The 14,900-nt window shown below is 36.3% G+C and overlaps 1 protein-coding gene across 1 annotated transcript in view; it reads left to right on the forward strand.

Moving 5' to 3' along the window:
- Positions 1-1,207: 1,207 nt before the first annotated feature.
- MCF2 (MCF.2 cell line derived transforming sequence) overlaps positions 1,208-14,900 on the forward strand; it is a gene marked incomplete at its 5' end in the record, with an annotated part of 60,978 nt that continues 47,285 nt past the window's right edge. Inside the window, 3 exon segments of the mRNA XM_081126440.1 lie at positions 1,208-1,232; positions 3,254-3,368; positions 4,301-4,391. Coding sequence (XP_080982566.1) covers positions 1,208-1,232; positions 3,254-3,368; positions 4,301-4,391 — 231 coding nt within the window.

Consider the following 14,900-nt stretch of genomic DNA (forward strand, 5'->3'; position numbering starts at 1 on the left):
GTTACCCTATTGCAGTGTCTAGTGAAGACCCATCACGAACTTGAGTGGGGTTGACCCTGATAAACCACATCCGTATTGTATGATTTGAGGAGCACTAAGAAGGGTGTCATCTGCATGACACCACCAGAGACTAGGTCTTTGAAGACCATTTTTTTTTTTTTTTTTTTGTATCAGAGACAAGTGGAAAATATGGCTTCTATAAGAGATGTGGAACCACAGGCATTAAAACCAGCAGTCTAAAATAGCCTAGTTTGATGACCTGTTTTCTTTCAAAAAGTTATCCTTGCTCATGGACCAGAGGCAGGTAGTAGACTTTGATTTTTGGTGCCTGTAGAGTTCACTAGAATTGAACATTAGAAATCAGCATTTAAGATCAGGGACAACTAAAACACATTGAATGAGTGCATGGATGTGGCCCCACCTGTAATGATCAAAGGTGAGTTAATATGCTACTGTTTATAAAACACCTGTTATTATGCCAGATATTTTGCATTTTGTTGGCACAGCACCCTGTGAGGTAGATGTTGTTATGCCCAGTTTACAAGTAAGGAAACTGAGGCTCAGAGAGGCTAAGTAACCTGTACTTGTTCGTACAGCCAGTAAATGCAAAAAATTGGGATTTGAATTCAGATGTGTCTGACTCGAAAGCCACATGCTTGACCACTACACTGTACTTACTCTCCGACTCTTTTCCTAACTTACAAGATGGGATAATAATACCTTCCTTGGGGTTATTCTAAGGACTCGGTAAGATAAGAGATCTGAGAGGTGCTTTGTAATTTCTAATAAAGCTTTGAAGAATGAAAGACATTATCAGAATTAGAAGACAATCTGCTAGTGTTTCCACATGACTATCTACCCTTTAATATATATCCAGATGCCTTGGAGTTTGGACCTTTGCCCCTGGGTTTCTGGTGAGTGAGAGTAGTTTATGTCCTGGGCATAGATTCTGAGAACTAGGACAGTGGTCCTACTTACCCAGTGATGTTTTCAACAATGAGATTTCCCTGCCATGTAGCTGAGGAGTAAAGAAGGGAAGAGCAGCAGCACGTCTGTGGACACAGATCTGCGGGACCCCTGGAGTTCTTTTTAGCACAATGCGATAATATCTATGGTTCTAGCTGTACTTTAACATGTATGTTTCTTTTCCTCATTTGTCTTAGATACCCAGCCACGTCTCCGTGTAAAGGACATCAGTCATTTCTTAATGCAAGACATTGCCTTTTTGTCTGGTAAGCAGACTTTTATGTATATTTAGATAAGTGTATGAATCAGCAAAGTTAGTTTGGTCCTTATTAGTATAAATATATATATGTGTATATATACATGTGTATATATATATGTTTATATGTGTGTGTATGTGTGTATATGTATATTTAGAGAGAGAGAGACACTATTTTAATAAAAATTTATACATTGTGTACATAGGTTTTCAATATGTTTAGATATGTGATTTAAACCAATTTTACCACCCTTGTATATTTCACTTTCTGACAAGTCTTTAGAAATCCATGATAGGTGAAAGTAGAATACGTCTCCTAGGTGGGTGCTGGCTGGGTAAGAGATTTTTCTCCTTCACGATATTCTGATTTCTTAAATGTTTATTACAAATTCTGTCAATCTTTCACCTAATCAAGCAGCACATACTAAGATTTATTATTTTTTTTAGGATTTCATTTCCACGTGATAAAAGAAGTTTACTTTTCTAAAATATATACCTATATTTGTATATGTATATGCATTTGTATATAATTTTAAAAATTGTGTTAAAACACACATAATAAAGAATTTACTATCTTCACCATTTTTAAGTGTACACTTCAATGGTATTAATCACGTTCTCATTGTGCAACTATCATCACCATTAGTCTCCAGAACTATTGATCTTATAACATTGAAACTCTATTAAAAAATAACTTCCCATTCCCTCCTTTCCAGCCCCTGGCAGCCTTCATTCTACTTTCTGTCCCTATGAGTTTGATTACTCTATGTACCTCATATAAGTAGAATCATACAGTCTTTGTCCTTTTATGACTGCTGATTTGACTTAGCATAATGTCCTTTAGGTCCATCCATATTGTAGCATATGTCAGGACTTCCTTCCTATTTAAGGCTGAATATTATTCCATATTATGTATATACTACATTTTGTCCATCCTTCTGTTGTTGGATACTTGGGTTGCTTCTGCCTTTTGGCTACTGTGAATAATGCTGCTTAACAGCATTACATATTTTTAGAGACATAACCATTCCTTTCCTTTTGACATGATCAGATATCTAGGGAACATTTTGCTTAAAGACAAGCTAATTGCTTTCAGGTATTAGAGTAATTTGAAATATACCATTAAACATTATATATATTATATTAAACAAAAATTTGTAAGTTATATGCAGTTTGCATGAAAATGAATGCTTCTTCAGGTGTTGGTAATACAAGAAACAATTTTATTTCTTTTAAGTAGCTCTTTTTTTTTTTTTTTTCTCCTAAAATGATATCTACATGCTCAGTTTACTAAGGAAGTATTTACTTTATAGATGATTTTAATTAGGCACTTCAATCTAGCCTCTGCTTTAATGATTATAATTAGTGGCAATTGTGAATTAGTGGTGACTTAATGTGGTTTTATGTTTTATTTTATAAGTGGTATAAATGTGCGACATACTGTCACTGTTGAGTTCAGGGGATTTTACTGAAGATCATCAGTGTTTTTCAAACTCTTGGTCAGCCTTTCTTTGCATTGGTAGGATTTCTATACCATTGCTGCTATTACTGCTTATGTTGTGTCTTCCACAACTCCATTAGAGCACCACTTATTTCCTGCAGTTGTATCCTGTATTCTTTCATGCTTACCATGACTCTAAGTTGTTGATTATATCAGTTTCCACTTGCTGTCAAACTGCCAATTATTCATTTTGAGTTTAGGCTCATAGCATTGGTAAAGAAACAGTTATTTCCCAATATCTTTGGTTGTCCAATTTGAGGTATTGACTATATTTTTGATTACACATTCCATGAAATTTTCTTCCAAATATATTCATTCATTTTGTCCCCTCCCCTCATTTGGAATCTACTGTCACTTTTTTTAACTTAGGAGCATGGTATCATTTTGGTTTATGTGGCAATATCATCCTTATAAAAGTTGCATTGGCAAAAAACTGTCTCCTAACTGATATTTTCAAATTTAGAAATTCTCTTTCTTGCATTGTTGTCACACAAATTATTAATTTGCTTGATTTTTAAATACTATTTTAGGAGGCCGGGGAAAGGACAATGCTTGGATCATTACATTTCCAGAAAACTGTAATTTCAGATGTATACCAGAAGAAGTGATAGCAAAAGTACTGACTTATTTGACATCGATTGCGAGGTACAGCATTTCCTAACATTTTTTCAATTTGTTTTATGTTGGATACCCATATGAGTGCAATAACAGGAAAATGGCTTTTGAGTGTGACTGTTACTATTGTAAATGATCACCTTCAGAGTAGATAAATGGAAGGGGAAGCTGTCAGCTACCTAAATAACTATAAAAATTATACTGGGGATCTCTGAATACAAAACAAAGCCCTCAGAACTGCCAAGAGTCAGAGAGAAGCAAAAACACATTAAGCACAGAGGAAATATCACTCTTGATGAGATTGTCAACGTTGCCTGACAGATGAGGCACCGATGTTTAACTAGATAACTCTCTGGAACCATTATAGAGACCCTGGGGACTGCCCAGTCTGTGGGCTGCAATGTTGATGGCCACCACCCTCATGACATCACAGATGACATCAACAGTGGTGCAGTGGAGTGCCCAGCTAGTTAAGAACTACAAAGGAAAATGTTTCAATTAAAGATCATTTGACAACCAACTTAACTGCCTTTTCTAAAATGGTAGACAACAGATTAAAACATATTTAATAGTATTTTTCTGAACAAATGAATGGATGATCATTGGCTTATGATGGGTTTCACAAAAAGTTAAATCTAATGTCATGAAAGACAGTGGTCTATAAGGTTTACCAATACCCAAGATTGCAGTTTCCCAAATCCATTTTAGTGACCTATCTGCATTACACTGTCTCTTGTCTATTTAAAAAATTGACATTAATGCTGAAAAAGAAATTTTAAATAGTGAGTAGTGGAATATGAAATAAATTTGGTTTTCTAAGGTAGCACTTTGTGATAGCTTTCAAATCCAAATCTGTCTTTAGTTAAGACATCAAATGTAAATGAAATAATCAGAAGTAAGGATGTATCTAGCAAATTTGGATGATTACTAATAAATACATATTATTTTCTCTTATTTTGTAGGAAAAATGGATCTGATTCCAGGTTTACCATTATTCTTGATCGAAGATTGGATACATGGTCTTCTATCAAAATCTCTCTCCAAAAAATCTCAGTAAGTACCAGTGCATTTTTAGTAACTTCTTATTTTTGTTTTACATTTTATTTTCTGTTTTGGGGGTATAGATTATTTTGATACTGATGGAAACAAAAAAGTTACTGATGGAGACAATTAAATAGATGGGATGGTGAGATGGGAAAGTAGGAAGAAGAGTTGGTACAGGAGATTGAGCTAAACAACTACACCCAAAATAAAAGAATGAGTAGTAAATTGTTCCAATTATAAGTGAGAAGAGACTCATGGTTCCCTATGCCTTTCAGAGCAAGGCAAGTTTTTATGGGAACTTTCTAAAAATGGAAATAGCTGTGCTGTATACTCATTGTAATATGGAAAAGTATAAAAAAGAAAGTTTAAAACAGTAGTCAATCCAACCATCCAGAAATAAGCACTTTTTAACAAGTGCTTATTCCCTGGGATAGAGTAGGGAAGTGAGTCACCTGTAAAATGATATATCTCCCCTATTGGAATCTAGTCCCCAGCTCCCCAAGATCCAGATAAGTGAAAACAGTTTCCCTAAAGGAAACATTATGAGAGATGCAATCCTGCCGACAAGGAAGACAGTCTTTTACATTTTAAGCTCACTTGGATATAGTGGCATTGTCTGATACTTCTCTTTCATAAAAGAGGAAGGAGATTAAGAACCCATAGACTCCTGAGCTGGTAAGAGTGGAGCTGTCTGTGGAAGTACCATGTTTTCAACTTTCTCTATCATACCAGAGTAGCTGGGAATCAATATATATATTTTTTTCTTTGAGAGTCCAACATCATCAACCATCTGAAATTCTTACTTTGTTTCCTGACACAGGAGGCCACACCCAGCAGAGAAAGTTGATTTATTTGTGAAGGCAAGACAAAAATCTATGTTGTTAGGCTTCAGAGACTAGCTTCTTTTTACTAAACTAAGTTGCTAACAAGTGTAAAAAATACACTTGAGCCCAGCTGGGCGTGTCTCAGCTGTTGAGCGTTGACCTAGGATCCAGGCGATCGGGGTTCGATTCCCGGTCAGGGCACATGCCCGGGTTGCGGGCTCGATCCCCAGTCAGGGGCCTGCAGGAGGCAGCCGATCAATGACTCTCATCATTGATTTTTCTATCTCTATCTCTCCCTTGCCCTTCCTCTCTCTGAAATGAATAGAGATATATTTTTAAAAAAATACAGTTGATAGTTGAACGATACGTCTTTGAACTATGTGGGTTCACTTATACACGGATTTTTTTTCAATGAATATTGTACATGTATTTTCTCTTATGAGTTTCTTAACATTTTCTCTACCTTACTTTGTTGTAAGAATATAGTATATAATACATATACCATGCAAAATATGTGTTAATCTACTGTTTATATTATCGGTAACACTACTTCAGGTCAACATTAGGCTGTTAAGTTTTGGGGAGTCAATAGTTATTTGTAGATTTTAGACTGTGGGTGCTTGGGCCCCTAATCCAGCATTATTTAAGGGTCAGCTGTATACTGAACTTCCATGGTGAAATGAATGAGATCATTATTGTTTTCATACCCAGTATAAATTACTCATCTTAGGCAAGTCAGCAAATTTGTTTCTTGTTTATTTCTTTAACAGAGGTGTTTAATCATAAGATATTGAAAGAAGAGTTGATTCACACAAGTTAGTAAAATTACAAGCCCTTGACTTTGTATAATATCTTTTTGCCTTTCAAAAGCAGTCACATTTTTAAACTAATGTTGATTCTCTTTATTTCCTGATTAAGTACTCCAGACAGGTGCCGTTATAATTGTCTTATAGATGAGGGAATTATATGGAGGTACACATTTTCGAAAGGTTATGTGAAGTCAAATAGCTAGCTAATAAAGAGCCAGAGCAAAAATTGAATTTTCATTAATTTCAGTTGGTGCCTTTTCCACCTGCTGCTTTTTATCAATTTCTAAGTGAAATTGGATTTTGGGTAGACAAATAAAATCAGTGATTTTTAGAAAAAAGTAAAATTCCTTTGGAGAGAGCAAGTCTGCCCTCCATATATAGTTGATCCCTATCAATGGGGCCAAATGAAGTAAAAGCCATTTTTTATTAATCAAATTGGTTACTTGGAGTAGAGGTCTTGTTTTTCCTCAAAGAGAAATATAAGATTCAGTTGTGATCCTATTGATTTGGGGTTAACAGAGGAATACAGACTTGTTTTTTGGGAGGTTATGCTCCCTTTTCTGTCTTTGTAGGAATGCTCTCTTACTGGGGAAGAATGAACCATGTTCAGCAAAGAGCTGGATGGACATTCAGAGTACCTTTATTCTTGTAACTGCCAAATTGACGGCATTGGGAGTGAGTGAGTGGGTGTACAGGTGATGTAGCTGGCTGTAGATTATTTTATATGTTTCTTTTTAACATTTTAAACGTTTTTGCTTGTGGTAGTTTCTATACCTATATTCAAGAGCACATAAATTGTATCTCAACCATTAGTAGCCATTCGACACTGTTTGCAATAAAGGTAAATAGTGCAAGCTAACTTCGAGAGCAAAAGTTGGCATTCAGAAAGGATTTCTGGTGAAAATTGCCATTGTATAGATAGGTATAACTGTCTTTGGTATATTATTTTAAATGAGTGTCTAAGAAATAATTTTACAATTCAATTTGTAGACCTTAATTTGTAGATTCCAAAATACACTATGCAGTTAGGTTATACTTCATCATTCATGATAGGAGACAAGATTTTTTTTTAAGCATATTTTTATTGATTTCCGAGAGAGGAAAGGAGAGGGAGAGAGAGAGATAGAAACATCAATGACGAGAGAGTCATTGATCGGCTGCCTCCTGCACGCCCCTGACTGGGGATTGAGCCTGCAACCCAGGCATGTGCCCTGACCAGGAATCGAACCCCAATCTCCTGGATCCTAGGTCGATGCTCAACCACTGAGCTATGTCCAGCAGGGCCAGAAATTTTTTTTGTAGTTACACATTTTGGGGACATGGTAATTTGGGAGAGAATCCTATCCATCTTAAAAAACTTGCATGTTATGTTCCTTCTAGATAATCATCAGGAAAAACATTTAAAAACTAAACTTTCATAAGGCTTTTAACACATAATAGAATTTAATTTTTTTTTAGAAAGTGAATTTTAAGTTACAGACCAGGGTAGGCAAAGGATGAAGGTATCAGTTAATACGACCTTCACAAAGATTCTTAGCATTCCACCTTAAAAATCAAACTGCGCAGAGGAGGAAGCCCGTCCCATCCAGCCCTTTGGAGAAGAGTCTTTTTTTTCCCCTTCTGTGTCCACTCTTAGGACATGCCCGATCATCTTGAGCAGTCCAGCACAAGCTAATCCATGAGCTTCAATCAGGCTAAGTAATTGGGGAATGTGTCAGCTCTGAATTACAATGAGCAGCAGGGAAGGATTTGTCAGCTGACTAATCAGGGATAGTGGCTTTCTTACAATGCTGCCCCAGTGGTAATGGAAGCAGCTACAGCTACCGTAGCTTTGTTTGATAGAGATTTTTGGCTGCCGCTTTTCAATACTACCCAAGAAGCAGCTCATATTTCATCAATGTTGCATTGACAATTGGAAAAGAAGAGTGTTACTGTGTATAGGCGAGATGGCAGAAGCAACTCCCCCGAGAGGCAAGATGAGGTTCAGAAGGAATGCGGTAAGGGCTCTGCCTGCAGTCCCGAAAAGCCTGCTCGCAACTTCAAGTGCAGGGATGCTGCAGCATGGTGCTGTAGCAGAAACTGCTGAACCGGGCTTTTAAGGACGGATGGAGGGAATGGAGACTTGTATTTGCATGGATTGCATTAATGTGATGACTGTGATGTTGACATAGGGAAACACAGAATGTAATTTAAAAATCTAAATGTAATCAAGTTTTTATGAGGAAGCACCATTAGTGCTTTAGCACCGTGTTATTTAAGACTGTATGAACAATTTTGAATCGTTTGGCAGAGTAGCTTTAAATCACTAGTTAAAATAATATCAACAAAAGGATTCATTCTTTCACCATGGTCAAGTAGAGTATGATACCATGGATAAGATCTGGAGACGACTTCATCAGTATTTAAAAAGGAAGCCCTTCATGGGTGTTACTGTACAAGTGAAACAATTTTTAAAGCCTTCTGATTCAAAGTCTGATTTTTATTCTTGTCCACATTAAAACTTTAAAGATATAGAATTCTAGCCTGTTGACAACCTCTTATTTTTTAAGGAAAAAGTCACTCACTTTTCATTTTAGGCTAGAATTTAGAAATCTCTCCTTACAGATATGTTTCCAGCATTTTTGTACCTAAAATTTTGCCTTCATTAGCTCACTTATATACTAAATTCCCAGCAAATTTCTAAAGTGATATTTAGATATATTTTGGGGAAATGTGAAATAAAACTAGCTTATTTCACAATTAACTGGTTATTAACAGGGTTTAAATGCCCCTCTTTTTCTTTCAAAACTTAAGATAGCATTATTGATATTATGACTTAAAATATAATACCTGCTCATTAAAAATACTGAGACAACACACACAAAATAAGAAAGTAAAAATCAGACATAAAAAATGACATTTGGAATCAGAAGTAAGATAAGGGAAATAAATGAGGAATTTTGTTGTTGAATGACAATGACCATCAGTGGGTGAGTAAATGTGTTATATTCTAAAAAAGCTCTTATCATGGAAAGCTATTTTAGAATTATAGTTTAGGATATGAATCTTTTTATTTTGACAAAATTGTATCTTTAGCTCTACACATGATTTTGTGTTATGGGAATAATAGCTTCAGACTTTTAATAGACAATTTATGGTACACAATAAATGCCCATGTAGGTGCTTTGCAGTATTGGGTACAACTGGCATTAGTACTTTTGTTATCAAAAGTAACTGACTTGAGCTTTCAGAAAGTTCCTAATTCCTTTATATATAGGTGTTTTCTCAGTGCTGAACTTAGTTTCCTGTATATACACATTCATGTACACACAAATACAACACACAAGTACTCATTGAAGAGACATATCTAGTACTGTGCTACACACAGATAGATTACAAAGGTAAATACGGAGTGGTTACTGAGCTGAAAGGGTTCTCAGTCTAGTAGAGAAAGTAAAACACATTCATAAATAAGCAATATGAAAGAACTTGTAAGAGGCCCCCAGGAACAAATATCTTGAAATATAATTGATTAAGTCTAAAGCCCAGAATTACAGTGAAAGACAAATTTGTTCTGCTTACATGGATAGTGCTTAACCAGAGTGAAAAATCTGAAACTCATCTGGTGACACAGTGGTTTAACCTTTGAGAATCTTTAGAGTTGGCTGATAATGGAGGCTATCATAGGTAGTACCTGAAAGGATGGTACAGTGAATTTAAAGTCCAAAGAGAGGATTAAATTGATTACTTGGTGGGAATTGCAATGACTGTGGCCAAGTGAGAGGGAGGAGATGAGAACAGATATGTGACAAGAAGGGCAACCCACAAGGAAGGAGTATTTCCCAGGACTGGATTGCCCTTGAGGTCACTTGGCAAGTTGTTTGGTGATCTGTAGAGTAACTCATACTTTCTGTACTCTTTTAAGGGTGGGGTGGGGTATGGAAGAGTGTGGAAGTAAGTAGTACATGGCCTTGAAAACTCTTCTCTATAGCCTGAGGTCAAGAGATTTTTCCCAACCTACTCTAAACAGATAGTTTGGACCTTATTAAGGTCAATCACATGCTAACAACTAAGCATTATGTTATTTATATTAGATTGTACTAGTTTTTGTTTAGTAGGCTGCATGATGTCAAGTTGTTTCCAACAATTTGTTTGAATGTTAATATTTGTCCTCTTTTGTAGATGTCAAGTGATTCCTAAATGCTAGGCAGCAAGTCTGAATGTGCATTCAGCTTATGCATTGTTAAGTACATGTCCTGAAAAGTATCGTGTCCTGGAAAGAGCTTGCCCTTAGGATTCAGAAAGGCCTGAGTGCCACTGCTCCCTAACTGTAATCTTGGGCAAGTTATTGCACCACTGTGCTTCAGTTTGCTCATTTGTAAAAAGGCCATCATGCCTACTTCACTGCAGTGTTACAAAGGCTATATAGGGTAATATATGTAACAAGCCTGGCACATATGTAATAGGCTTTCAGTCCAGGGCTACCTCTAATTGTTACTGCTTTTTGTTGTACTACATATTTTAAAAAAGCTATACGAATATAAATTATTTTTATAGCAAAGCAACCAAACTTTTACATTGTATAAGTCATTTTAGATAATTTCAAATAATTAGAATGACTGAAAAGTATGCATAGGGTGTATGAATTGCCTCCTTTAGATACTTCACAAAACATATCAAACAAGGTTAATTGCTACACCTTAGTAGTGAAATGATGTATCAAGTTTATGCCTTTTGGTGGTGTTACTGCTGTCCTTACCGCTGTAAGGCCATATAACTGTGTGAGCTGAGAGAACGTATGAGGAGAAGGGAGTAAATCTCTTCTCTAGGAGGAAAAGGTCAGAGAAAGCTAATTCTATGCCCATGAACCTGAAGAACCAGTAAGAACTGCTGCCGAGGGCTGGGGTAGGGCCATGCACAGTGATTGAATGGAGAAATGGCTCTGAACTTTATGAAGATAGGCAGCTTATTCGGTTTTTTACTTGAGTGCCTTTAAGCAGTCATATGTTGGAACTCCAAGTAACAATGCCCACAGTAAGCTAAAAGCAATACTGTTTCCTTTCTCATGCTACCTTTTTTTTTAAGAAATAATGACAAAGTAAAATAAGGCTAATACTTACCCACATCTTTTTGCTTTTTTGACAAGTTCTCAAAAATGATTTATGGTTTTAAAATCTAGGGTTTGATTTTGGAGAAAATAGAAATTGTACCTTTTCATGTTTATATAACCATACAGATTAGAGAGCCTTAAAGCAGCATACCCAAGAATTTAGGAACGCAGTTTCTCCAAACCAAAATGGGAAAGCTCAATGGTCTTGAGATGTATTTGCTGTGAGATATATATGCATGCATCTGATACTGTCTCTGTTATGTCATATGCTATTTGATTGCTCACTTGAATACTAGTTTTAAAATGGATTATCATGAAACATTTACCTTATGTAAATATCAGTATATATAGGAAAAGCACTGTCTCTCTATTCCCATCTACAAACACATCTTGAATCTATATGGCCTTTCAGGTTAAAATTTCCCCAAGAGTTCCCTGTTCCCTCTTCCCTCCAGATTCTCATAGCCAGCAATCAGAGACAGAAAAGTGTACATATTGATATTGGCTCATGTTCAGGTATATGAAGTTTTAGTTTAGCATTTATAAACTAGTAGTCCATAGATGTGTTTTGTTTAGACCATATAGTATTTTGTGTTTGCTAAAGTGTTTTAACAAACTTCCAATTTGTTTCTCATCTTTTAAAATCTTGAAATTTCACAGAGAAACCTCTAGATTTCTGGCTTCTTTTAGAAATAAAAACATTTGGCAAATCTGGGTCCACCTTCCCACATTATATTTATCTGGAACTGAGTAGTGTGTTCCCCTTCCACAATGCTTTCCTATTTCCTTCACCATCTAGGAAGAGTGTGAATCACCATTTTCCACCTTGCTCAAGCTGTGTTTTAATTAAACCCTGCCTACTTCATGCATTTACATTATCCTAACACATGGTAGGCATTCAGATTTGTTACCTTTTCTTTAGGTTTCATGTCTAGACTCTTTACCTTCAACCTGATCCTTGTACCATCTTTGCTATGCTGCCCCAAATTCCTCCTGTTGATAAACTAGTTTATCAAATAGCGACAATAACTGATTTAATAAATAGCTAACATTAAACCCTGACTTTGGAGCAGCTGAATAATTCCAAACTCTGCTGAAACTCTTCCCTGTGGGTTCTGTGGACAGTGGTTCTACTATTCTCTTCTGCGTACTTTGTCCCCTGCTGTGTGATCAGCTGTCCCTGGACCTGACCACTGTAACAGCCTTGTTCTCTTAGGGATGGCAGGGTAGAGACCAGGGCCCTACCTCAGGTAGAGGCTTGCCACATGGCTTTCTCTGTTCCCATAGTACCCTCCACCCCAATTTTGGAGGAGGGTATTTCATGTTTTAAGTTGGTCATCCCTAGGGTCTTGCATCCATAGATTTCCTAGTCAATACCAGAAAATGTGATATTAAGGAAAGTCAAAGAGAAGATGAGACCACATCAACCTAGAATCCATGAAAGAATAAAAGTAATTTTGCTTTAAGTTTTGGAAAAAGTAGGGTGCTTTCAATTCCATTGAAAAGTGAAAAAATAAGCTGGATCAAAGCAGGTAAATATAATAATAATACTAGTAATTTACCTATGAAAGGCTTAACTCCTGAAGTGAATGGGATAGAAATAGAATCAGTGTTCTCAACCTAAAAATAGGACTGCAGTTCTCATAAATCCCTTGTCAGTCTCTCCTTAAGCAAGACTTTATCCATATTCTGGTATATTTCTACCTAAACCTGCTTCTCCTTAGGTCTAAGAGTCCAAAGTAAATTATCTTATTAATTTTTTTTAGAATTTAAAAAGTACCTTTATATTCCCTATTTCTTTTAATTCTTACAATAATTGTGGGAAATATGTACCATGCTTGGCATAAAATAAAATATACATTGTGTACATAATAGAGTTTATAATGTACCTTATCATCAGAACTCTTTGTCTCTACTGTTGCTCTATAAAAGTTGGCTTTGATCTTTGAAATAAGCTTTCTCCAGCAGCAGGGGTCATGACTACCAGTAGCTCTGGAATTGTGCCCTCAGTTTCCTTCCCTCAGCACTAATTTGAAAAATCCTAGGGCAGGACTTTGGTCCTGCTTACATCAAATTTTCATCCCACTACTAATTATTGTGTATTAGAAGGGCAAGGTCATGTTGAAAGGTAACAGTTTTTATTTTGAACTAATATTGAGAATAATAACAGGCTTTCTTAGTTGGTTTATGGTGCTATAACGGAATACCATAGACTGGGTAGCTTATAAACAGAAATTTATTTCTCACAGTTTAGAGGCTGGAAGTATAGATCAAGGTGCTGGCAGATTCAGTGTCTAGTGACAGCCCACATCTGGTTCATAGAAGGTCATCTTTTCTCTGTGACCCCACATGGCAGAAGGTATGAGGGATATCTTTGGGGGCCCCTTTTATGAGTACTAATCCCATTCATGAGGGTTCCAACCTCATGCCCTAATCACCTCCAAAAGGTCCCACCTCCAAATATCATCACATTGGGGCTTGTTTCAACATGCGAATTTGGGGGAGACAAACTATTCAGTGTATAGCAGAAAGGAAGAAGTTTCTCATGAAGGGAGAAGGTAGCAGAAACATTGCTACCTGAAGGATTTAGGAGTTGGAAAGCCATCTCAATTTGTGTCCATTTATTATCATTGTCTAATTTATTGATTTAACTGTGTGCTCTTTTACCTAATTGTATGACACTCTGTTCTCTTTCCCTCTAGTTATCATTGCCTTTTAATAGTTTTTATCACTGTTTCAAATAGAATTTTTAAAAGCCCTCATTTATTTTTTTAAAATGTTTTTATTGATTTCAGAGAGAGGAAGGGAGAGGGAGACATAGAAACATCAATGATGAGAGAGGGTCATTGATCGACTGCTTCCTGCACGCCCCCTACTGGAGATCAAGCCCCAAACCCGGGCATGTGCCCTGACAGGGAATTGAAACCTGGATCATAGGTTGATACTCAACCACTGAGCCATGCCAGCCAGGCTAAAATTCCCCATTGAAAATGTCATTTCCCTAAGAGTTTAGGTCTTATACCTCAGTGAAAATTATTTATTTATTTATTTATTTATTTATTTATTTATTTATTTATTTATTTATTTATTTATTTTAGAGCAAGTTTGGGTTCACAACAAATTGAGCAGAAAGTACAGATTTCCAATTAAGTCTGCCCCACAATATCTTAATAATTTTTGTTTTATAACTTTATTTCATTACTAATATTTCAACATGCCTGAAATATTAGTGTATTTTAAACATTCTTGACATATTTTGCTTTATTATGCTTTAATCTGCTGTTTTGAGGCTGACTCCCAACTCTGCATTCCCAGTCTGCACTTCTTTCCCTCCTTCCTTGTACATAAATTTGTTAGTGGACATCATCTGGGTGTCCTGCTCACCCTTCCAAGCTAGCATGTCCAGGAATGGAAACCAGTACCTTACCACCTCCTTAAAACCTGCTTTTCTTGTGTTCCTTACCTCAGTGAGGATTGTACTATTCACCTAGTTACTCAAGCCCGAAATCTGGAGACTGATTTTCTAGCTCACCTGGTTTCAGTCTTGTTCAACTCCAGTCCCAAAGCCAGAATGATTCTCCTAAAATGCAAACTGATCATGTTATTCTGCTGCTTAAAACTTCTTAGAGTCTTTCCTTGCTTCCAGGGGAAAACCCTAGGTCTTTCTTGAATTGCCTCCTGCCCATCTTTTTAGCACTATCTCATTGCTGCTCCCCAGCATCATTTTCCTCTAGCTTCCCTGATTGGAACCTCTTGAAGAAGCGGGGTAGTATAGTGATTAAAAACACAGACTCTG

This window comes from Miniopterus schreibersii (assembly GCF_964146895.1).
Source record: "Miniopterus schreibersii genome assembly, chromosome: X".
Classification (NCBI taxonomy): Eukaryota; Metazoa; Chordata; class Mammalia; order Chiroptera; family Miniopteridae; genus Miniopterus; species Miniopterus schreibersii.